The sequence below is a fragment of the Poromitra crassiceps genome, assembly GCF_964638095.1.
Source record: "Poromitra crassiceps genome assembly, chromosome: 20".
Lineage (NCBI taxonomy): Eukaryota > Metazoa > Chordata > Actinopteri > Beryciformes > Melamphaidae > Poromitra > Poromitra crassiceps.
In genome coordinates this window covers 9,282,547-9,307,827 of record NC_139637.1, presented here as the reverse complement: position 1 = coordinate 9,307,827, position 25,281 = coordinate 9,282,547, and the positions used below count along the sequence as shown (strand labels likewise).

At 45.4% G+C, this 25,281-nt stretch overlaps 2 protein-coding genes across 2 annotated transcripts in view; one reads left to right on the top strand and one right to left on the bottom strand.

Moving 5' to 3' along the window:
- The window catches only part of LOC310794554 (uncharacterized protein), a 23,380-nt gene extending 14,300 nt beyond the window's left edge, over positions 1-9,080 (bottom strand). Inside the window, exon 1 of the mRNA XM_083656525.1 lies at positions 8,974-9,080. The gene's annotated coding sequence lies outside the window, so the exon portion shown is untranslated. The remainder of the gene's footprint in view (positions 1-8,973) is intronic.
- Positions 2,666-25,281, top strand: LOC310794847 (choline dehydrogenase, mitochondrial-like; the record flags this gene model as incomplete). Its single annotated transcript, XM_083656899.1, has 9 exons — positions 2,666-2,946; positions 3,385-3,615; positions 5,702-5,868; positions 9,013-9,164; positions 12,154-12,283; positions 16,104-16,238; positions 20,492-20,634; positions 23,912-24,014; positions 24,863-25,281. 9 exons carry the CDS (start codon positions 2,666-2,668, stop codon positions 25,279-25,281), a joined length of 1,761 nt encoding a protein of 586 aa, XP_083513025.1.

Here is a 25,281-nt window from a genome sequence, read left to right as displayed (position 1 = left end):
GTGTGTGTGTGTGTGTGTGTGTGTGTGTGTGTGTGTGTGTGTGTGTGTGTGTGTGTGTCCATATTATTACACAGAAGTAGATGGTTTATTGCAGCTTTTACACACTCTAGCCTGAGCAAAGAGCATGCATGAACTCTCACACACAGAGGTTATTTTGTTTGAGGCTTTTTAGTATTTCTTGACTCAGTTTTTACATTTCCCTGTGCATAAGATAATCCACTACGGATATGTTGTTTTTTCTTCCAAAGTTAGATATCCACCATTTGGAGAGAAAAAAAAGTGACACCTGCTCTTAAAAAATGATTGATAGTCCCAAAATGAAAACAAAAATAAAACTTAAAGGACAGTAGATAGAGTCAGTCCTAAACCCCAGAACTGAGCCCGCCGCCTTCGTTTCCTAGTCTCAGCGTCTCAGCTGAGCACCCACGAATTCCACTGCGGGCTCCATAGCACTACTTTTTCATACATGTAGAAATCCCAGTAAAACAGTATACCTGCCTTAAACGCACGGTTGTTGTCCATCGAAATGGGCTACTATTTGTGTTCTTGAATGTTGTGTAGTTTTCAATAGCGAGTTTTTTTTTGTCTTGTCTTTGCCTGCGGGGAAACAGCGCCCTCTGCTGTGGCTAAAGTGGAAACCTGGATGACACATTGGGAAGAACAGAAATGACAGGATCTGGCATGACAAAAAGCCCTTGGTAGTTGTATTGAAACCTACACAACATTCAAAAACACAAATAGCAACCGTCTGTTTAACCCATACATGGACAAATTACGGCCCGCGGGCCGGATGCGGCCCGCGGGCGCCACCTGTGTGGCCCGCCATGGAATTGAAAAAAAAAAAAAAAAAAAAAAAAAAAAAAAAAAATTACACAGTGCACCTGAACACAACATGCAAGATACCCGCTGAATAAATGTCCAAATGTTCATGTCATTCTGGCCAATACTCCACTTCTGTTATAGCATTTCAGTCTGGAATATGGAATATCTTTCAATAATCTTTATGACTACATTGAATTAGAAATTTAAATAATTAACTCATTGGTTTTGGATTTATTTAGCTTCAAGACTGCATTTTTGTTCGTGTGACCCTCAACACAGGCTTTGATTATCCCGGGCCACTTACTGATACTTATGCTTAAATTAACCCACTCATATTCTGATTTATTTCAAGAAAAACATTTTGGCTAGTGGAAATTCTAATTGGCTGGTAACTTTAAAATCTAGCAGCCATATTGGCAGGTGGTCAAAAAACTTAATTTCAAGCCCTGAGAGCAGGTGGTGACATAGGAGTGAGTGAGAAAAGGATGAAATATTGGTGGTTAAGACTGAATAATGACATCACAACTGTTAATTTAAAATGAGTTATTCCTCTAAACGTGGCTTCAAATGCACCAAATCTTTCACGCTGGCCCCGTTCGGCCCTCAGCAAAACCTGGTAGCGAATACATTTTTTGTGGCCCTCCCTATCATCAAAGTTACCCATCCATGGGTTACGGCATGACAATATTTGTTCGGCCCCCGGCAACAATCTGGGTTTCTCATGTGGCCCCCCATGAAAAATAATTGCCCACCCCTGGTTTAACCCATTGATACCTGATGCAGCATTTGCGTGTATATCCCTCATTTGTGTGTGTATCCCTTTAAGACCGCGAACCGCGGCACATCCTTGGTGTAAACTGCATTACAGATACTGAACTTTCTTGATTGTCAGTTTGTCAGGAAGTATTTATTTGTTTAAATAAATGAAAAATGTACATGCAACTCTCATTCACTTCTATTGGATATTCTAGTTCCAGTCCCAGTTCAATGCATGCCCCTGTCATTATACGTCTTTGAATGTGTTTATTGTTCTGATTGTATTTCCTAGTTCCAGCTGACCAGTGAGTGAAGAACAGCCTCCCAGAGCCAGGATGTTGTGTTGGCTCCTGTTGGGCGGAACTGGAGCCCGACTGGGGATGAGCAGGGCTGGGGGGAGGATGATGAAGCAGGGCAGGTGCGTGACAGAGCCCGACTGGGGATGAGCAGGGCTGGGGGGGGGGGGGGAGGATGATGAAGCTGGACAGGTGCGTGACAGAGCCCGACTGGGGATGAGCAGGGCTGGGGGGGGGGGGGGAGGATGATGAAGCTGGGCAGGTGCGTGACAGAGCCCGACTGGGGATGAGCAGGGCTGGGGGGAGGATGATGAAGCAGGGCAGGTGCGTGACAGAGCCCGACTGGGGATGAGCAGGGCTGGGGGGAGGATGATGAAGCTGGGCAGGTGCGTGACAGAGCCCGACTGGGGATGAGCAGGACTGGGGGGAGGATGATGAAGCTGGGCAGGTGCGTGACAGAGCCCGACTGGGGATGAGCAGGACTGGGGGGAGGATGATGAAGCAGGGTAGGTGCGTGACAGAGCCCGACTGGGGATGAGCAGGGCTGGGGGGGGGAGGATGATGAAGCTGGACAGGTGCGTGACAGAGCCCGACTGGGGATGAGCAGGGCTGGGGGGAGGATGATGAAGCAGGGCAGGTGCGTGACAGGGCCTTTGGTGGTGACTTTGCGTGACAGTAAGCACGATCTCTCCGCGTAAAGACTGAACTTATGCATCAATGTGTTTTTAAGTCATTTCAACTAAAAAATGTGGGATTTTAACTTTGAATTTCTCTAAAATGATACAGTAAAAATGCTTTCCTCTTCCTCCCCTCCCAGATGCTTCAGCGCCACAGCCACCCACTGGAACGTTTCATCGTCACCTGCAGCCAATCAGAAAACACCGTCCTACAGTTACGTCATCGTGGGGGCGGGGTCAGCGGGTTGCGTCCTGGCCAATCGCCTCACAGAGGACGCCCATGAGTCTGTGCTGCTGCTGGAGGCGGGGCCTAAGGACATGTTGCTAGGCAACTTGCGACTGTCATGGAAGATCCACATGCCGGCCGCGTTGACCTACAACCTCTGTGATGACAAGTATGATGTTGGTTTGCTTTCTTCTTCTTCTCTTAGTCTTTTACAGGTTTGGGGTTTGGAATGTTTGGCTTCTGCTAATTATGGCTCAGTTTGCACAGAAGTACCTGCTTTTTGGTCGTGCAAAGTTGGCTAAGGGGTAAACCATGTAGGAGATGACGCAGGTTCGCTCTCTCCACCCTAACTATTACCCATCTTAGCTAGTTTAGTTTAGTCTATTTGTCCTTTCGGAAATTCTTTTTGCATCTGTGACAGCAGTCAGAGAAAATAAAATAAATCGGTCAGAAAAAAAAATACATGACAGTTATGACAGACATTTGATCACAAATCGCTTCACATCAACAACCCCAGTGACAAATTATTAAATACTACAAAGTGCGAGATCTGTTGGGAGAAACGCCATAAAAAGCCAGCCCACTCTGGACTGTTGTTTGTCCACAGGTACAACTGGTTCTATCACACGTTGCCTCAGGCCCACATGGACGAGCGGGTCATGTACTGGCCGAGGGGCCGCGTTTGGGGCGGCTCGTCTTCGCTCAACGCCATGGTGTACATCCGCGGACACGCCGAAGACTACGACCGCTGGCAGAGAGAGGGGGCGGAGGGCTGGGACTACCAACACTGTCTGCCCTACTTCAGGAAAGCTCAATGTCATGAACTGGGAGAAGACAGGTACGCAACACCCGCTGTCTGCTGGACACGTCCATACAAAGATCGCTTATCATCTTTCAGTGGAATCATGTCCTGATGATATCATGAATGATCATGATACACAATTCCCTTGTCTACATCGATGCATTAAGGGCATTTTCTTTAAAAACCCTCTGTCAAAATGAGGTATGAAACATTTTAAGGAATATTATCATCAATTTGATTATTAACAAGTGACTTTGCATAAGTAAGCCATATAGAGAGCCGCAGGGATGACGTATTTTTGTAGTCGGAACGCGGAAGTCCCGGACTTCCTGGTTCTTCACTGTTTCTGCCTATGGAATTTCTGAATGGCTTCAAATAAGGTCTCTGGGCAACGCAAGCTTAATCAAACACGAACCAGTGTTCAGCGGGATAATCTTCACACATGAGGACCACTTTCATGAGTTTTGAAGCGTAAATGCGAGCCCTAGAAGTAAAAAGCTCGAGCTAAACTAATCCAGAACTACACACAGTGTCGCATAGGCTTCCACGTCACGTCAGCACTCAACCTGGAGTGTTGTTGATGTGTGCGCTGCTGTGCACTGATTACCCCGCGGCTGAACCAGGTGAGAAAGAGAATTTCCGTGTTTGCCCTTTGAAGTGATGACGTTATTGACGTATAATATCCCCGTCGACTCAACAGTGTAGTCTCATTTAGCCGTTTGCTAGCTAGCCGCCCTTTTTAACGGCAGGTAAAAGCTTAAAAACTCATAAAAGTGGTCCTCATCGGGGGGTACGGTGGTGCAGTGGTAAGCGCTGTCGCCTCACAGCTCGAAGGTCCTGGGTTCGATTCCCACCTGGGACGCTGTGAACGCTGAAGGAATGCGTCCCCGTCCGCATGTCCTCGAGTGCCCACCGCCCGGGTGGGGTCGTCAAAAGGGCCTTTCTGTGTGGAGTTTGCATGTTCTCCCCGTGCCTCCCGGGGGTTTCCTTGATATAGGAACCCCTTCACCAAAACATGCAATATCCTGGTTGCTAATGTGGTTCCTCCTCTGGTCGTTAAGGGCGCCTGTTCGGAGGGAGGGGAACTCGTTGGAATAGCGTGATCCTCCCACGTGCTATGTCCTACCGGTGAAGCTTCCTCTGTCAGGTGAAAAGAAGCGGCTGGCTAACTGCCCATGTCTCGGAGGAAGCATGGAGCCAGTTTCGGCTCTCCCCAGATCGGCAGCGGGTGGAGTAGCAACCAGGATAAATAAATTAAATTAGCACTAATGGGGGATAAAAATGGGATAAAAAAAAAAATCTGGAAAAAGTGGTCCTCATGTGTGAAGGTTATCCTGCTGAACACTGGTTCGAAAACAGTGAAGAACCGGGAGTGTTAGCATCGATGTTTTCCGGACTCGTTCCTGCGGCTCTCTTATTGTGATTAAGAGGGGGAAAAACGAACTCCCAAATTCATATTAAAACGGCTTTGGGATCAGAAAGATATAGAATTTGTTGAACAAAACAATGCAGGTAGCAGCTGAGAGTAACTACGAACATCATCTCAACTTTGAATGTCATCTTCTTCTTTATTTTTGTGATCAATATTTTATTGACATCATTAGTTCAGCACAGGTACAAGACATTTTGACAGACATTAGCCAGGATGCATGAGCCCTCCTCCTCCCACCTGCCCACTCATATCACCCACCCAATACCCATCAGAACATGACATCAAGTTTTTATTTACCACAAAACAAAAAGAAATCAAAATGAAATAGAGGAGAGCACCCTCTCCACCCCAAACCCCTATGGGAAAACTCCGTTAACGGAGAGAGAGGTCTCCTCCGAGAGAGAGAGAGAGGGAGAGAGGAAAAGACCTGCTGCAGACGGGCCACGCCCAAACAGTCCGCGGGAGAAAATACACTCTAAAATATAATTGATTGTCATGACTTTTGCCATGACTGTCAAACCTAAATTTATATACTTTGCGACGTTCATCATCGTTCAAATTTGGCTGGTGGCTTAATAAGGTTAATAGGTTCCTGTGATGTGATGAACTCAAAATGCTAAATAATAAAAAAATATCTCTGGTTTCCAGGGACTTTAAGTGAATGTCTTCTTCTTCTTGAACGTTGTGTAGGTACCGGGGAGGCAGTGGTCCTCTGCATGTGTCCCGAGGAAAGACCGACCACCCGCTCCACACGGCCTTTATAGAGGCGGGCCAGCAGGCAGGATACCCCTTCACCCACGACATGAATGGACACCAACAAGAAGGTCTGGGCTGGATGGACATGACCATTTACAAAGGTACGAGGAACCAGACATGGGACCAAGTCACTTCGGTCCAAGTCTCAAGTAAGTCCCAAGTCATTTGGTCCAAGTCTCAAGCAAGTCCCAAGTCATTTTGTTTTGGGCAAGTCAAGTCAAGTCAAGTCACAGGTTTTGTCAAGTCAAGTCAAGTCGAGTCCTTAGTTAAGGCAAGTCAAGTCCCAAGTCAAGTCACTTTTTTTTCCCCACGCCCAAATACTGCAATCTTACCTTTCTTTATAAAGAAAAAAGACATGGTATTAATACCTGTCTAATAGTGGTGATATTATTGGCCAATTTACAGTATCTAACCCATTCAAAAAGTATGACGAATTTAATTTGTGTTCTAATCATTGATATTCAGTGAAATAAATGTAATCAAACAAAAGTCAAATAACTTTATAAACGCTTATTTATTTCTGAACTGCTTCTCAGTAAAAAATCTGCCACGTCAGTTTTAAACAGTGAATTAGTGACAGGCTGACATACTACAATGTAATCAAACAAAAACAAATAGCTTAAACTTAGAGTATTTACCTCTTCTCAATCAAAACATATTAATATAAACAAGGCTGGAAACCTAGCATAATATACTGTATATGCCAGTGCAGAAAAGCATTGTTGACACACACACACACACACACACACACACACACACACACACGCACACACGCACACACACGCACACACACACACTCAGCTGACAACATGTTCCTCTCCCCCCTCCAACCCAGGGCTGACACATATATTTGCATAATGTCCCATGCTGTCCCATGATGCATTGTGGTTGACAAGGAAGCAACCAAATGAAGCTAAATAAGTGGTAGATAGTAATATTTATTTTTACCAATTTTTTTACCACAAGTTGTAATATTTCAATGTTGGCCAAAATAAAAATTAAAAAATGTACTATATGAATTAACACCCTAAGTCTAAAGCACATTTTTAGGGGGGGTATATATACATCTCACAACTAGAACGAATTGTAGGATGATTGGGAACTTTGGAGACCGTGTTGCGCAAGCTTGAGCATAATATTTTAAGATCTCTTGGCGTGCTCGCAGTCTACAGATCGAACCGATAGTCTCTACAAGCCTGCGCTGGCCCACCGCTGGCCAAAAGTATTTAATAAATATTTCCTCTCAATCACTATTAAACAGTGAAACACTGACAGCCAGACTACAACATCAAACGTTGTTAGATTCCGCCCCTGTCCCTTCTGCCTGTTTGAAGAATATTGCAGCTGTGTGCAATCCAGTGAGATGATTGATTGACGGCCAGTCATCCAATCACGACAATGCTATAAGGAGGAGCATGACTGGATGACAATTTGTCATTGGATGACTCATGATCCTCCTTATAGCATTGTGGTGATTGGGTGACTGGCTGTCTGTCAAGCTCCTCTCTCCGTCTCCTCCTAATGCCGTTCCAGCTTGCCATGCACTGACTGACGCATACCGGACAGACAGAGAAACTTGGACAATAAATGTTACGTTATGATTTCATTATTTAAACAGACAAACACAAACAAGTCATCCAAGTCATCACCTCTCAAGTCAAGTCAAGTCTCGAGTCTTTAACTTCCAAGTCCAAGTAAGTCTCAAGTCATTTATGTTTTTGTCAAGTCAAGTCACAAGTCATCAAAACAGGGACTCGAGTCGACTCGAGTCCAAGTCACCAAGTCTCAAGTGCCCATCTCTGCGAGGAACTGCCATCTCCTGCAATAACTGGTGATTATGTTGGCAAGAAAATGTTTGAGAACCGCTGATCTGCACTAGGTTTTCTGTGCCGTCTTAATTGCAAGATTAAGTTGTGTTGTATAGTGTTGTTTTTCTTTAGTCTTGTTCAACCACTTGCAAAATCAGTCGGCCAAAGGGTGTGAGCTGAATTTACTACAATATTGTTTCTACAAGCCTGTTTCTGCCTCAATGTTCAAACAATTATATGTGCTGGCATCGATTCAATGCTATTAAGACATTGCTTTTATAATGTCCCGTTTTATCCATCATGCTGATCGGTGTCTTCCGCTGAAAACGTGCAGCAAGTAAAAGCACGTGGGGCCTTCCTCTTGCGTACATTGCAGGCTTGTACTAGTAGAGGTCGAGAGGTCGAGATGCTCACTGTCAGGAACGGCAGTGTTTCCTCCGGCCCTGGTAACCATGGTAACCTTCCTCTTGGCACCGACCCAAAGAAAGGTGTCTGGAGCGAGCAGAAACTGAGGTTCTTGTATGTTCCTCTCATTTTCACTGATACTGTCAGTGGCGGACTGCATAATCGGGCACGTCGGGCAAATGCCCGGTGGCCTGGCCTGGCCTGGCCTGCAAAAAAAGGGCTAAGAAGGGCTAAAAAAAAAAAAAAAAAAATTTTTTTTTTTTTTTTTTGCAGGCCAGGCCAAGCCACTCACTGAACAGCAGGCCAGGCGCCGCCTACTGGTTTACTAGTGGTTTTATTACTTTATTCAGGGTTAAAGTGGGTGCATCTCATTGTAAAATTGGACTTGGCCCAAATTGGGCTTCAAACGGCCCAAATCGGGCTTCAAACGGCCCAAATCTGGCTTTAAACGACCCAAATTGGGCTTCAAACGGCCCAAATCTGGCTTCAAACGGCCCAAATTGGGCTTCAAACGGCCCAAATTGAGCTTCAGACGGCCCAAATTTTTCGCCGACGCCCTTCGGACGCCGGCACGCGCGTCGGTCCATATCGGCCTGGCCTGCTTGGTATCTAATGCCCGGCCTGAATTAGGATCCCAGTCCGCCCCTGGATACTGTAGTAGACCTTAGGTCTGTATGCAGGCTTGTCTACATCAGCGCTTCTCCACGTGGGTTCCAGGGACCACCAGGGGTCCTTGAGTTGGTCCCCAGCAAAACGAGGAATTGTTAAACTTCACCATTACTTCATTTACCAAAAATTAACACAATTAGAAAATGTAGAAGACCGACCTTTTGGTCTTAGTTCATCTCTCTACCTACAGAACAGACAGGCCACAACATCTTATTACATGGGGGTTGGTGGCCTAATGTGTGAATATTTGGAGGGACATGAAGCTACATGAAGCTCCATGAAGCTCCATTACCTCTCAGTTTCCAAATAGTTCCATAGACTTACCTTGATGTTGACTACATCTCAACCCCCACATCCGTCCAGGAAAGAGATGGAGCTCAGCCAGCGCCTACCTGAGACCCATCCTGGCTCGACCCAACCTGAAGACGGAGGTGCGCTGCCTGACCACCAAGATCCTGTTTGAGGGGAACAGAGCCGTGGGCGTGGAATACACACAGAAAGGACAGAAGAAAAGGGTAGGGAGGGAGGGAGGGAGGATTTTAAAATCTGGATGGCGAGGATGATGTGTTTGAAAGGTCATTTTGTGGTTGGAGTGTTTGGACATGATGTCGATTTTAATTATTTCTTAATCAACACAATAACCTTGATTCATCCGCTCCAGTGGAGCTGATCAGTGGCCAGCAGATCAGACTGTGGTTGTACTGGTCAGCTTCCACGTATGAATGTGTGTGTGAATGTGAACAGGGCACTCCTGAAAAAGAGAGCATTGCTCTCAGTGAGACTCCCCCTGTATAAATAAAGGTAAAAAAAATAAAAAAAAATAAAAAATCATCCGTTCATTTATTTGATTGTGTACTGGCATATTTACTTGACCTTTCTATTGGTCTGTTGTTTTATTCGCCGATTCACGCAGCGAGTACAGCAGTGTTTCTGTTGTCTCTCCAGGTGTCAGCAGTGTTTCTGTTGTCTCTACAGGTGTCAGCAGTGTTTATGTTGTCTCTCCAGGTGTCAGCAGTGTTTCTGTTGTCTCTACAGGTGTCAGCAGTGTTTCTGTTGTCTCTACAGGTGTTAGCAGTGTTTCTGTTGTCTCTCCAGGTGTCAGCAGTGTTTCTGTTGTCTCTACAGGTGTCAGCAGTGTTTCTGTTGTCTCTACAGGTGTTTGCAGTGTTTCTGTTGTCTCTCCAGGTGTTAGCAGTGTTTCTGTTGTCTCTACAGGTGTTAGCAGTGTTTCTGTTGTCTCTACAGGTGTTAGCAGTGTTTCTGTTGTCTCTACAGGTGTTTGCAGTGTTTCTGTTGTCTCTACAGGTGTTAGCAGTGTTTCTGTTGTCTCTACAGGTGTTTGCAGTGTTTCTGTTGTCTCTACAGGTGTTTGCAGTGTTTCTGTTGTCTCTACAGGTGTTAGCAGTGTTTCTGTTGTCTCTACAGGTGTCAGCAGTGTTTCTGTTGTCTCTACAGGTGTTTGCAGTGTTTCTGTTGTCTCTACAGGTGTTTGCAGTGTTTCTGTTGTCTCTACAGGTGTTAGCAGTGTTTCTGTTGTCTCTACAGGTGTTAGCAGTGTTTCTGTTGTCTCTACAGGTGTTAGCAGTGTTTCTGTTGTCTCTACAGGTGTTTGCAGTGTTTCTGTTGTCTCTACAGGTGTTAGCAGTGTTTCTGTTGTCTCTACAGGTGTTTGCAGTGTTTCTGTTGTCTCTACAGGTGTTAGCAGTGTTTATGTTGTCTCTCCAGGTGTTTGCAGTGTTTCTGTTGTCTCTACAGGTGTCAGCAGTGTTTCTGTTGTCTCTACAGGTGTTAGCAGTGTTTCTGTTGTCTCTACAGGTGTTAGCAGTGTTTCTGTTGTCTCTACAGGTGTTAGCAGTGTTTCTGTTGTCTCTACAGGTGTTTGCAGTGTTTCTGTTGTCTCTACAGGTGTTAGCAGTGTTTCTGTTGTCTCTACAGGTGTTTGCAGTGTTTCTGTTGTCTCTACAGGTGTTTGCAGTGTTTCTGTTGTCTCTACAGGTGTTAGCAGTGTTTCTGTTGTTGTCTCTCCAGGTGTTAGCAGTGTTTCTGTTGTCTCTACAGGTGTTAGCAGTGTTTCTGTTGTCTCTACAGGTGTTAGCAGTGTTTATGTTGTCTCTACAGGTGTTAGCAGTGTTTCTGTTGTCTCTACAGGTGTTAGCACTGTTTCTGTTGTCTCTACAGGTGTTAGCAGTGTTTCTGTTGTCTCTACAGGTGTTTGCAGTGTTTCTGTTGTCTCTCCAGGTGTTTGCAGTGTTTATGTTGTCTCTACAGGTGTTTGCAGTGTTTCTGTTGTCTCTACAGGTGTTAGCAGTGTTTCTGTTGTCTCTACAGGTGTTAGCAGTGTTTCTGTTGTCTCTACAGGTGTTTGCAGTGTTTCTGTTGTCTCTACAGGTGTTTGCAGTGTTTCTGTTGTCTCTACAGGTGTTTGCAGTGTTTCTGTTGTCTCTACAGGTGTTAGCAGTGTTTCTGTTGTCTCTCCAGGTGTTTGCAGTGTTTCTGTTGTCTCTACAGGTGTTAGCAGTGTTTCTGTTGTCTCTACAGGTGTTTGCAGTGTTTCTGTTGTCTCTACAGGTGTTTGCAGTGTTTCTGTTGTCTCTACAGGTGTTAGCAGTGTTTCTGTTGTCTCTCCAGGTGTCAGCAGTGTTTCTGTTGTCTCTCCAGGTGTTAGCAGTGTTTCTGTTGTCTCTCCAGGTGTTTGCAGTGTTTCTGTTGTCTCTCCAGGTGTCAGCAGTGTTTCTGTTGTCTCTCCAGGTGTTAGCAGTGTTTCTGTTGTCTCTACAGGTGTTTGCAGTGTTTCTGTTGTCTCTCCAGGTGTTAGCAGTGTTTCTGTTGTCTCTACAGGTGTTAGCAGTGTTTCTGTTGTCTCTACAGGTGTTAGCAGTGTTTATGTTGTCTCTCCAGGTGTTTGCAGTGTTTATGTTGTCTCTCCAGGTGTTTGCAGTGTTTATGTTGTCTCTCCAGGTGTTTGCAGTGTTTATGTTGTCTCTCCAGGTGTTAGCAGTGTTTCTGTTGTCTCTACAGGTGTTAGCAGTGTTTCTGTTGTCTCTACAGGTGTTTGCAGTGTTTATGTTGTCTCTACAGGTGTTAGCAGTGTTTCTGTTGTCTCTCCAGGTGTTAGCAGTGTTTATGTTGTCTCTCCAGGTGTTAGCAGTGTTTCTGTTGTCTCTCCAGGTGTTAGCAGTGTTTCTGTTGTCTCTACAGGTGTTAGCAGTGTTTCTGTTGTCTCTACAGGTGTTAGCAGTGTTTCTGTTGTCTCTCCAGGTGTTAGCAGTGTTTCTGTTGTCTCTACAGGTGTTAGCAGTGTTTCTGTTGTCTCTACATGTGTTAGCAGTGTTTCTGTTGTCTCTACAGGTGTTAGCAGTGTTTCTGTTGTCTCTCCAGGTGTTAGCAGTGTTTCTGTTGTTGTCTCTCCAGGTGTTAGCAGTGTTTCTGTTGTCTCTACATGTGTTAGCAGTGTTTCTGTTGTCTCTACAGGTGTTAGCAGTGTTTATGTTGTTGTCTCTCCAGGTGTTTGCAGAGAAAGAGGTGATCCTGAGCGGAGGAGCCATCAACTCGCCTCAGCTTCTCATGCTGTCTGGAGTGGGAAACGCAGACGACCTGAAGCAGCATGGCCTCCCTGTGGTCCAGCACTTACCAGGTGTGTGTTTACCTGTGGTCCAGCACTTACCAGGTGTGTGTGTGTTTACCTGTGGTCCAGCACTTACCAGGTATGTGTGTTTACCTGTGGTCCAGCACTTACCAGGTGTGTGTGTTTACCTGTGGTCCAGCACTTACCAGGTGTGTGTGTGTTTACCTGTGGTCCAGCACTTACCAGGTGTGTGTGTTTACCTGTGGTCCAGCACTTACCAGGTGTGTGTGTTTACCTGTGGTCCAGCACTTACCAGGTGTGTGTGTGTTTACCTGTGGTCCAGCACTTACCAGGTGTGTGTGTTTACCTGTGGTCCAGCACTTACCAGGTGTGTGTGTTTACCTGTGGTCCAGCACTTACCAGGTGTGTGTGTTTACCTGTGGTCCAGCACTTACCAGGTGTGTGTGTTTACCTGTGGTCCAGCACTTACCAGTAGCCTGTACTACAAAGCTAGTTTAATGCCTTATCCGAGTAAGTTTGAGTTTAAACCTGGTTTAGCCGTACTACAAAGCAAGTTAACTTTCAATCACCATGGCAACTGACGCTGCAAAGCTAACCTGGTCGCGACCAGGTTAGCTTCAGAGGATAAGATCAAAATCCATGACAGACCCATATAATCGGCTCTCTGGAGTCACTCACCGTTCATATAAGATCGCCATATGAAAAATAGATTGCAGTCAACTGAGAATATAACAAGAAAACATTTGTGGCTCTGTAGGCTACATAATTAAATTAAGCCTACTTACCACTTTATGTCTTAACAGCTCAACGATGCGTGGAGAAATATGATCACTATTAATCACCGCGGCGCATATCATGAATGGACCCTCAAATGGAGTGAGGGTGATATTCTCCTACATGCCAGAAAAGCCTATACATATAATATAGATATGGGATAAATATGGATAGCCCCAATACTAAATATGCAGGCTATTCTTGCATCTTTCAGCTGGAACTGTGTCCTGTAGGCTGTATGCCAATATATGAGCAAAAATAGGCTAGTTTTTATCAATGATAACTATGCCCGCATCGTCTCAATTCAGTTCAGCAGTTTTCTCTTTTATAGTAGGCTATTAGGCTTTATACTAGGCTATTTTATATATGAATTATTCGATCAGTGCAACCACACACATGAGTGATAGAGATCATTATTCATTGAGCATGCGTTTCTAAATCTATGGTCTAAATAGGCTTACAGATTGTGGAAATGTATAGACTGAGATTACACATTTAGATTTGTTGCTGCTGCCTGTATCAATGCAGCTGTATCAATCGCTGATCAAAGTAAATCAAATGACTGATGTGAATACAAGCTGCTGCTTTAGACAGCCCTTCAGCAGACTATCCAACGCGGATTTTCATTCTGACATTAAATCGCGGATACATTAAATATCCGCTAAAACTCTGATCATGCACTGCGCTTTCATGGAACGAGGAAATGGGTGTGGAAATGGGTGTGGGCGTGGATCAACTCAGCTGTTCATAATGTGATTGGCTAGCGCACCTCTTTCGCGTGGACGCGCGCCTGTGCACGAGCGAAAAACGTGCGCGTGCACAGGCAGATCCCAGGTCCACTTACCTAGTAAAAAACCAGCGTCGTAGTATCAGTTAACTAGATAGCTTTGATCCTGTTCAGTCAAACCAGATCAAAGGGACTTATCGCGGATCTGTTAAACTAGTTTCGTAGTACAGGGCTCAGGTGTGTGTGTGTTTACCTGTGGTCCAGCACTTACCAGGTGTGTGTGTTTACCTGTGGTCCAGCACTTACCAGGTGTGTGTGTTTACCTGTGGTCCAGCACTTACCAGGTGTGTGTGTTTACTTGTGGTCCAGCACTTACCAGAGCCCTGTACTACGAAACTAGTTTAACAGATCCGCGATAAGTCCCTTTGATCTGGTTTGACTGAACAGGATCAAAGCTATCTAGTTAACTGATACTACGACGCTGGTTTTTTACTAGGTAAGTGGACCTGGGATCTGCCTGTGCACGCGCACGTTTTTCGCTCGTGCACAGGCGCGCGTCCACGCGAAAGAGGTGCGGTAGCCAATCACATTATGAACAGCTGAGTTGATCCACGCCCACACCCATTTCCACACCCATTTCCTCGTTCCATGAAAGCGCAGTGCATGATCAGAGTTTTAGCGGATATTTAATGTATCCGCGATTTAATGTCAGAATGAAAATCCGCGTTGGATAGTCTGCTGAAGGGCTGTCTAAAGCAGCAGCTTGTATTCACATCAGTCATTTGATTTACTTCGATCAGCGATTTCTGTCTGATACAGCTGCATACATTGATACAGCAGCAACAAATGTAATCTCAGTCTATACATTTCCACAATCTGTAAGCCTATTTAGACCATAGATTTAGAAACGCATGCTCAATGAATAATGATCTCTATCACTCATGTGTGTGGTTGCACTGATCGAATAATTCATATATAAAATAGCCTAGTATAAAGCCTAATAGCCTACTATAAAAGAGAAAACTGCTGAACTGAATTGAGACGATGCGGATTTTCTGGCATGTAGGAGAATATCACCCTCACTCCATTTGAGGGTCCATTCATGATATGCGCTGCGGTGATTAATAGTGATCATATTTCTCCACACATCGTTGAGCTGTTAAGACATAAAGTGGTAAGTAGGCTTAATTTAATTATGTAGCCTACAGAGCCACAAATGTTTTCCTTGTTATATTCTCAGTTGACTGCAATCTATTTTTCATATGGCGATCTTATATGAACGGTGAGTGACTCCAGAGAGCCGATTATATGGGTCTGTCATGGATTTTGATCTTATCCTCTGAAGCTAACCTGGTCGCGACCAGGTTAGCTTTGCAGCGTCAGTTGCCATGGTGATTGAAAGTTAACTTGCTTTGTAGTACGGCTAAACCAGGTTTAAACTCAAACTTACTCGGATAAGGCATTAAACTAGCTTCGTAGTACAGGCTACTGGTGTGTGTGTTTACCTGTGGTCCAGCACTTACCAGGTGTGTGTGTGTTTACCTGTGGTCCAGCACTTACCAGGTGTGTGTGTTTACCTGTGGTCCAGCACTTACCAGGTGTGTGTGTTTACCTGTGGTCCAGCACTTACCAGGTGTGTGTGTTTAGTTATCATTTACCGGTAGTTATCATTAGTGATCCAAATGATGCAAAGTCACACACATGCTTTTATGAAGTACGAGGTAATTTGAATATATTATTAACAAAATGAATAATACAAAAAACCTTTGTAATTCTGCTCATATTCAATATAGAACACTTATTCCAGATCGATCTTTTTCTTTTATTGTTGCTGTGTTTGTATCACAATGTAATCTAGTAAAATGTATGTATGTAACCTATGTTCTAGAATCTAGAACATAGGTTACATACATACATTTGACTAGATTACATTCTACATTACATCTAGAATCTAGATCAGGGGTGGGCAATTTCTCGAACTCGAGATATAGTGACTTGCCTGCAACCCTGACATCAACATAAACGTGGCTTGTACTGTATGTGTACTGCATGTCTCCCTCCCTCCCTCTCTCCCTCCCTCCCTCTCTCTCTCCCTCTCTCTCTCCCTTCCTCTCTCCCTCCCTCCCTTCCTCTCTTCCTCCCTCTCTCTCTCCCTCCCTCTCTCCCTCCCTCTCTCCCCCTCTCTCTCCCTCCCTCCCTCCCTCTCTCTCCCTCCCTCCCTCTCTCTCCCTCTCTCCCTCCCTCTCTCCCTCCCTCTCTCTCTCTCTCTCTCCCTCCCTCTCTCTCCCTCTCCCTCCCTCTCTCTCTCTCTCCCTCTCTCTCTCCCTCTGCCTCTCTCCTTCCCTCCCTCCCTCCCTCTGCTCCCAGGTGTTGGCAGTAACCTGCAGGATCACCTGGAGCTGTATGTGCAGCAGCAGTGCACTCAGCCCATCACCCTGTACAAAGCCCAGAAACCCTTCCACATGGTGAAGATCGGCCTGGAGTGGTTCGCCCAGTTCACTGGTAACATGCGTGCACACACACATCCAGTAGAACATGCGTGCACACACACATCCAGTAGAACATGCGTGCACACACACATCCATTAGAGATGGCTATAACCACATGCTTATCTGTTACGAACGCGTGAGATTGCTATATGGTATGATAGTTAGAAATATTACACAATTGGCTCGCAATCTCTTAGCGGACGTGTATTTTAGTGTGATCAGAAATGATATCAGCTATGTAGTCATACAGCTAATTCCCTCACCAGCAATACGCAAGCAAGGAAGAAGAAATAAGAAAGAAATAGGCATTTGGTTTCCTTATATTATTAATGAAAGATTGGCCGCCTACCAGATGGTCCGAAACAACGATATGGCGTGTGGATGCCCTGCCGTCGGACCTCAGTCTGGGCCAGCACCGGCGTTGTGTCACTCCGAACACACTAAACGTGCTCCTCTTTTAATGAACGCACCTGGCGTTTCAGCGCTGGTGGCGTCTGTTGTTTTTGGAGGAGCGCTGTGGGCGTTTTAAAGGTGAAAAAAGTTGAACATTAGAGGAAAAGCGCGCTGCTCGTCTTTTCCACTCCTCCTACCGTCTCTCCCCCACGAGGGATTTTCAACCTCCGCTGCTGCCAGAAATGAAGGTTAAAGGAACACTCCGCCCATTTTCAACCAGCTTTGTCTCATGAGAACATCAGTAGTATATCAGAAAACTGTAAACGGTTTTGAAGTCCTTCATCTAGTTTGACAGTTATTGAGAGTTGATTTGAGTTAATGAGTTATTAATTTGAGTTAGTGTGGACCAGTGATGTCACTGGTCCACACTTTAACACTCAATAACTGTCAAATTAAATGACAGACCTCAAAACCGTTTACAGTTTTCTGATATACTACTGATGTTCTAATGATACAAAGCTGGTTGAAAATGGGCGGAGTGTTCCTTTAAAGCTTAAACAACATCTTGACAGTGGTGCTCATCAACACAAACAGGCGCTGACTGGGAAAAGCATGGAGATATTACAACATGTGGAAAACAGTCAGGTTCCAGAGTTGATTGCTTCACAAAGAACCATTGTAACCATGCAGATGTTATCCTGTGTTACTTGGCCAACAAAGACTTTCACGCGCACACAGAGAGGCAAAGTGACCTCCTACTTCCTGCTTCAGCACTGTACCAGAGATTTTCATCCGCCATTTATTTTCCCATAGACATTTCATAAAATGCTGATCAAAATAGTGTTACTTCATCAAACCAAACGGTTCAGCTATATTTAGAATCGGGAGAAACCATAGAACATTTCACTCAGACCAAAACTTGAAAAAACAACATCAAAAAAATATCTCCTTTAAACCCGCATTTTTTTTTTTTTTTTTTGGTGGGAGTGAAATGTTATGCGGTCTCTCCTGTTTCTAAATATATCTGAACCGTTTGGTTTGAAGAAGTAAAACTATTTTTATAAGCATTTTACGAAATGTCTATGGGAAAATAAATGGCGGACGAAAATCTCTGGTACAGTGCTGAAGCAGGAGGTGACGTTCCACTTTGGCCTCTCTATACAGTCCCTCATCCAAATACTGTTAGGCACACGGCCCAACCCACTGAAACACCCAGGTAACCTCAGAAAACACACAAAAACAGCCTGCATAGAAACAGAGCCCATACACACGTCATGTTGTTTGGAAGGGACACAGAGTGTTTGCCGAACACATCGAGGAAAAATCCCATAATCCAATAAAGGAAGATGTGAAACATGATGTAAGATACGATCATACGTCAAATGACACATAGCGTATTATAGATCACAAGAGATACTGAAGCTGCCTCCTGCCATAATCACCATGATATATTCAACATTACCACTTGTGCTAATTAGTATTAATTAGTGCTAATTAATATGTTTATGTCACTGTTACGGCCACCATAAAGACTCGTCATGGAAGCCAATAACATATAGGAGACAAGGAGTCGTTTGCACAAAAAAAGTTTGATTCATTTGAAACTAAAAAGGTTTTTCTTAAATTCCCCCAAAAAACCCCAAAACAACAACCAGGTCAGGTGGGACGGCTAAACAGAACAAAAGAGTGGGCACGCACCGGCCAACTTGCAGTCGTCGGACCGGGCACCACCCTAAACTACCAAGAACATAACAAAACCTAAACTGAGGAAATAAAGCCACGAAAACTAGGCTACCGTCCCACCTTCCCCAAAGTATTATATTGTATTGTATTATATTGTATAACACCCAACCAGCAATCACTGTTTGTTCTCTTATTTTGTTTTCTTGCTTTTCTTTAATCACAACTGTATTGAGCTGTACTTGTGAAATTGACCGAAATAAACTAAACTAAACTAAACTAAACTAAACTAAACTAAGTAAAGAAATTAAATACAAAGGAATGAACCCATAAACGTAACAAACCCAGGGATGGCCATGCTGCTGCCACCAGCATGAAGGGGCCCGTTCCAATACCCATACTTCCATACTATTTAGTAGGCAAAAAAAGAATTAGTATGTCCCAATACCCAGTATGTCAGATGCAGTATGCCAAGAGTACCAGGATGTTGTACTACATCAGCTCCTATTTCGGAGTATGCATCGATGCATGCTGCTCCAGCCAAACTTCCCCACAATCCTTTGCGCAGCGGAAGTTCTTCTTCTTCTAATGTTTTATGGCGGTTGGCAAACAACTTTTTGTGCATTACCGCCACCTACTGGAGTTATGTCGCACTGACTGAGCTGCGTGTTCATGAATGAGATAATTAACTTTAAGAAAGCCTTGAAATATGTTAAAACCAAACAAGCATGGAGTGTGTACCAAAACATGCATATCTTGATTCCTGTTTAGAACTCTGACTTAATGTTTTTGCTTTATTTATTTTATTTTGTTTATTTGATTGTCTGTTCCAATTTTGTAAATGTTTAGTCTGAATTTTTTGTATAATGCACTGTTTGTTACTGCCAGACTTTGTTTATTGAATTAAAAAAAAAAAAAAAATCAAATGTGGCGCTGCGGACGTCGGCAGAAGTGAGCAAGAGGTCGGAGTTCAGGAAGCTCATGTGACGACAGATGTAGTGTGTCCCAATAGTATGCATTTTGCATGCATGCTACACACTACAATCCATACTTTGTGAGGGCAGCGGCAGTACATACTACAAGAAAGAAGTACAAGTATGGGTATTGGAACGAATGAGAGAGAGAGAGAGAACACGCCTCGAGCTGCTGCTGTATATCAGTGCTAGAAGTAATCAGCGTAACTGAAAGCAGCTGAATCCAGGCAGATGATTGGCAGATGACCAGGTAGGCAACTGGTGGCAGAGAAAGAGAGATGTTACACTCAATCCAATAGACCAAATCACCGTGACGTCACCATGTAAACAAATTTACTTCCGGGTACCACTTGGGGAAGGCGGCAGGTTTAAATGTGCGTGTTGTCAAATAAATGGTGTCAAACCCTCTCGTTGTTTTCGGCCGACTACTTTCAATTTAAATGGTTAAACGGTTGGTAAACATGCTTGTCCGACGTATCTAGCCTTTCTTCTGTGTTTGTTTTATGTAGTGTTAGCTAGCTAATAACGTTTGTTTGTCTGTCAAACTCGCTGTTTTTTTGCAGACTCGTAACCTCGCGTCACCAGGCTCTTCTCGGCGAGAGCAGACTCGTTAACGTTACAGACAGAGCTACCGACGCCACGTTAATTTAATTTAGCTTCAAGTCTACTCTGGTCTGGTCCAACAGGTAAATAAGCTAGTCTGGTCTCCACTAACGTTAGTGAAAGTGTTGTTATGAATGATATTAAACAACAACACAACACGGACAAACCATTTTTGTCTTCTTTGTCTGTTTTTGTCTTCAACACGTCAGTTTGTGCCGTCCACCGCCATTATAATGTGTGGACCCAGGGGTACCCGGAAGTAAATGTAAACATCCCGCTGATTTGGTCTATACACCTATAAGTGGGAGCGCATAACAGTCACCATAGTCGTCTTCGTATAACACACGGGCAGGATTCATATGAACTGTGTATCTTAAAGCATTAAAGAGTATTTTCAAGGACATCCGTTTTTCCTCAATGTGCAACTTTGTGCAGCACATTGCTCTAAAATGTGTCGGGTGAATGAATCTGTGCTGTAAGTTAAGTCTCGATCATGTGTTGTTTTTGACTTGTCTTGTTGGGTCTACGTGGACAGACAGACAGCTGGGTCATAAAAATGTTAATAACCATAGTGGAGGCCCATAATAAGCTTGTAACCATGACGACCATCTCCTAGGTTACGGGGCAACAGCCCACCTGGAGAGCGGAGGGTTCATCCGCAGTCGGCCGGGCGTCACACACCCTGACATCCAGTTCCACTTCCTGCCGTCGCAGGTCATCGACCACGGACGAGTCGCCTCCAAGATAGAGGCCTACCAGGTGTGTGTGTGTGTGTGTGTGATAGAGGCCTACCAGGTGTGTGTGTGTGTGTGTGTGTGTGATAGAGGCCTACCAGGTGTGTGTGTGTGTGTGTGTGTGTGTGATAGAGGCCTACCAGGTGTGTGTGTGTGTGTGTGATAGAGGCCTACCAGGTGTGTGTGTGTGTGTGTGTGATAGAGGCCTACCAGGTGTGTGTGTGTGTGTGTGTGTGTGTGTGATAGAGGCCTACCAGGTGTGTGTGTGTGTGTGTGTGTGTGTGTGTGTGTGTGTGTGTGTATGATAGAGGCCTACCAGGTGTGTGTGTGTGTGTGTGTGTGTGTGTGTGTGTGTGTGTGTGTGTGATAGAGGCCTACCAGGTGTGTGTGTGTGTGTGTGTGTGTGTGATAGAGGCCTACCAGGTGTGTGTGTGTGTGTGTGATAGAGGCCTACCAGGTGTGTGTGTGTGTGTGTGTGTGTGTGTGTGTGTGTGATAGAGGCCTACCAGGTGTGTGTGTGTGTGTGTGTGTGATAGAGGCCTACCAGGTGTGTGTGTGTGTGTGTGTGTGATAGAGGCCTACCAGGTGTGTGTGTGTGTGTGTGTGTGTGTGTGTGTGTGTGTGTGTGTGTGTGTGTGATAGAGGCCTACCAGGTGTGTGTGTGTGTGTGTGTGTGTGTGTGATAGAGGCCTACCAGGTGTGTGTGTGTATGATAGAGGCCTACCAGGTGTGTGTGTGTGTGTGTGTGTGTGTGTGTGTGTGTATGATAGAGGCCTACCAGGTGTGTGTGTGTGTGTGTGTGTGTGTGTGTGTGTGTATGATAGAGGCCTACCAGGTGTGTGTGTGTGTGTGTATGATAGAGGCCTACCAGGTGTGTGTGTGTGTGTGTGTGTGTGTGTGTTTGTATGATAGAGGCCTACCAGGCGTGTGTGTGTGTGTGTGTGTGTGTGTGTGATAGAGGCCTACCAGGTGTGTGTGTGTGTGTGTGTGTGTGTGTGTATGATAGAGGCCTACCAGTGTGTGTGTGTGTGTGTGTGTGTGTGTGTGTATGATAGAGGCCTACCAGGTGTGTGTGTGTATGATAGAGGCCTACCAGGTGTGTGTGTGTGTGTGTGTGTGTGTGTGTTTGTATGATAGAGGCCTACCAGGTGTGTGTGTGTGTGTGTGTGTGTGTGTGTGTGTATGTATGATAGAGGCCTACCAGGTGTGTGTGTGTGTATGATAGAGGCCTACCAGGTGTGTGTGTGTGTGTGTGTGTGTGTGTGTGTATGTATGATAGAGGCCTACCAGGTGTGTGTGTGTGTATGATAGAGGCCTACCAGGTGTGTGTGTGTGTGTGTGTGTGTGTGTATGTATGATAGAGGCCTACCAGGTGTGTGTGTGTGTATGATAGAGGCCTACCAGGTGTGTGTGTGTATGATAGAGGTCTACCAGGTGTGTGTGTGTGTGTGTGTGTGTGTGTGTGTGTAGATAGCGCCAAGTGCTGCTCTTGTTGGCAAATTGTTCCAGCTGCCACATGACTGCAGTAAAATCTCCTCTGTCTCAAATAAAGAGCCTGGTCTTCTACCTGCTCTGCTCTCTTTGTGAAGCGCGTTGACATATCTCCTGTCTGGCGCTATATACATTTATTGATTGATTGATAACAAACACACACCCACACACACACACACACACACACACACACACACACACACACACACACACACACACACACACACACACACACACACACACACACACACACACACACACACTCTCTCTCCCTCTCTCTCTCACACACACACACACTTAAGGTCAAAACATGTTTGAGGATGAATGAGTGCTGTTCCGTGGAAAAGCGTTCTTGTTAATGATCTCTTCTCTCAGTTAGAAGCCACCCAGTATTTCATCAGAAGTATATTTTCTCACTAGCTTGTATAGTGTCTGTTCCACAGAATTCTGCTGTCTGTGTTTACCCAGCAGAGAGCCAATAAGCAGCGAGCACACAATGATGACATCACGTTAGACATGATGACATCATACTTCCACTGAAGTGCAACTCCCAAATCTATCATTTACACCTTCTATTTGGCAAGAACAAGGTGTGTGTGTGTGGGGGCGGGGGGATTATAGCGTTAGCTGAACCGTTTGGTTTGACGAAGTAAAACGGTATGCTGGTGTTTGGACTGAGAGAGCCTGGTGACGCGAGGTTTGGACAGCAACATCAGCAGCAGATCCGTTCACAGCGCTAGCTGGCTTTAAAGGAGAATTTCGTTTTTTTTTTACCCATCTCCTGGCATTAATTATGATTTTGCCACTCACCCAGCGATCTCCGCGCCGTTTCTGACCGTCCTAGCGTTGTTTTGAGATCAATAGCGTCCAAGTCAGTCGTAAAATGGAGCTGATTTGGGGCCAAGTGTGAGCCTGTCTTTCCTGCATCTAAATAGCTATTTTTATTCCCGTTTTCGCCGCATATCGCCATAATCTGATCCGTCAACATCCACCAGAGTTTCCTTCAAACGTGATCTCGGTCACCAAGTCTCGTGAAGTCCCGCGATACTTTCCTGCCGACTGGTCAACTACAAGTAGGACGCTTTGCGGTGGTGGTTTTAGCGTAACCTATGTGGGGTTTGGCATAACCTTCGTTATTTCGAATCCCACATAGGTTACGCCAAACCCCACATAGGTTACGCTAAAACCACCACCGCAAAGCGTCCTACATGTAGTTGACCAGTCGGCAGGAAAGTATCGCGGGACTTCACGAGACTTGGTGACCGAGATCACGTTTGAAGGAAATTTGGTCCCTGGGAGAGACCAGGAAATAGCCTGGGGGGAAATATAACTCTGGTGGATGTTGACGGATCAGATTATGGCGATATGCGGCAAAAACGGGAATAAAAATAGCTATTTAGATGCAGGAAAGACAGGCTCACACTTGGCCCCAAATCAGCTCCATTTTACGACTGACTTGGACGCTATTGATCTCAAAACAACGCTAGGACGGCCAGAAACGCCGCGGAGATCGCTGGGTGAGTGGCAAAATCATAATTAATGCCAGGAGATGGGTCCAGGTTAAAAAAAAACGAAATTCTCCTTTAACTGAAACTACACATGCGCGAGCAGGAAATGCACAGAGCTCTGCCATTGGTTCTGAAATGTGCCCGCCCCACAAAAGCTCATCCTATCCAAATGTGGAGTGGGCGGATTCAAAAGCCTGAAAACTCCCCACCCTTTTTTGAAAAACTGACAAAATCTGTTTGGCTCAAAATCAATCTGGCTCAACTGTTGAGTATCTCTTTAATGATGATGTCATGGCGTTGTAGGTTCATGTTGGACCACTGAGAAGCACCAGTATTGGCTGGATGAAGCTGAAGAGTGCCAACCCTCTGGATCACCCGATTCTACAGCCCAACTACCTCTCCACTGGTAAGAGCTCTCAAGAACCCAGTCTACCTCTCCACTGGTAAGAACTCTCAAGAACCCAGTCTACCTCTCCACTGGTAAGAACTCTCAAGAACCCAGTCTACCTCTCCACTGGTAAGAACTCTCAAGAACCCAGTCTACCTCTCCACTGGTAAGAACTCTCAAGAACCCAGTCTACCTCTCCACTGGTAAGAACTCTCAAGAACCCAGTCTACCTCTCCACTGGTAAGAACTCTCAAGAACCCAGTCTACCTCTCCACTGGTAAGAACTCTCAAGAACCCAGTCTACCTCTCCAGTCTACCTCTCCACTGGTAAGAACTCTCAAGAACCCAGTCTTTCAACGTTTTTCACCCAAGGTCCTTATTACGCGATATCCTTAGATATCGCGTTAACGAACAACGGACGGACGGACGGACAATCCGGATCCATAATGCCTCCGGCCTGGCTATCGCCGGCAGAGGCATAAAAATCTGGTAGCGTTTAGGAGTGCTCTTTACACTTCCTGAAAGATTCAGCGCCATCACACGTGAAATAGCATAGCTGTGGCCGAACACAATTCCTGCTCACTCACACAGAGATAATTCACATTCTTGTTATAGGATTCTGACCTAATAGCATCATTGCGGCAGGCTAAGTGCAAGTGTAGCTCAAGCTACATGAAGGCTAATTTTGAGTAGGAGTCTTGATGGCTGTTGAACAGTTATTTTACTGTCTTTGTTATATTAGAACCTGCATGGTTTACCACAAATTAAAATGATTCAATATAATATTAAAGCAGCTGTAGACTAGCCTACGATCAAAAGCTTCAGCGCTGCTGTGTATACTAGATCCTTCTTTCCTCTCTTCTCAGACATTGATGTGTGGGAGTTCAGGGAGAGCGTCAAACTCTCCAGAGAGATCTTTGCCCAGAAGGCCTTCGACCCGTTCCGCGGCCCCGAGGTGCAGCCTGGTCCTCAGGTCCAGTCCGACGCCGAGATCGACGCTTTTGTCCGTCGGAAGGCGGACAGCGCCTACCACCCCTCCTGCACCTGCAAGATGGGCTCGCCCTCTGACCCCATGGCGGTCGTCGACTCCGACGCGCGTGTCCTGGGTCTGGAGGGGCTCCGCGTGGTCGACGCCTCTATCATGCCCAGTGTCGTCAGCGGCAACCTGAACGCTCCGACCATCATGATGGCGGAGAAGGCCGCTGACGTCATCAGAGGTCGCCGGGCACTCGTCGACCCAGGCGTTCCGGTGTACCAGCCGTCGACGCTCGACACGCAGAGATGA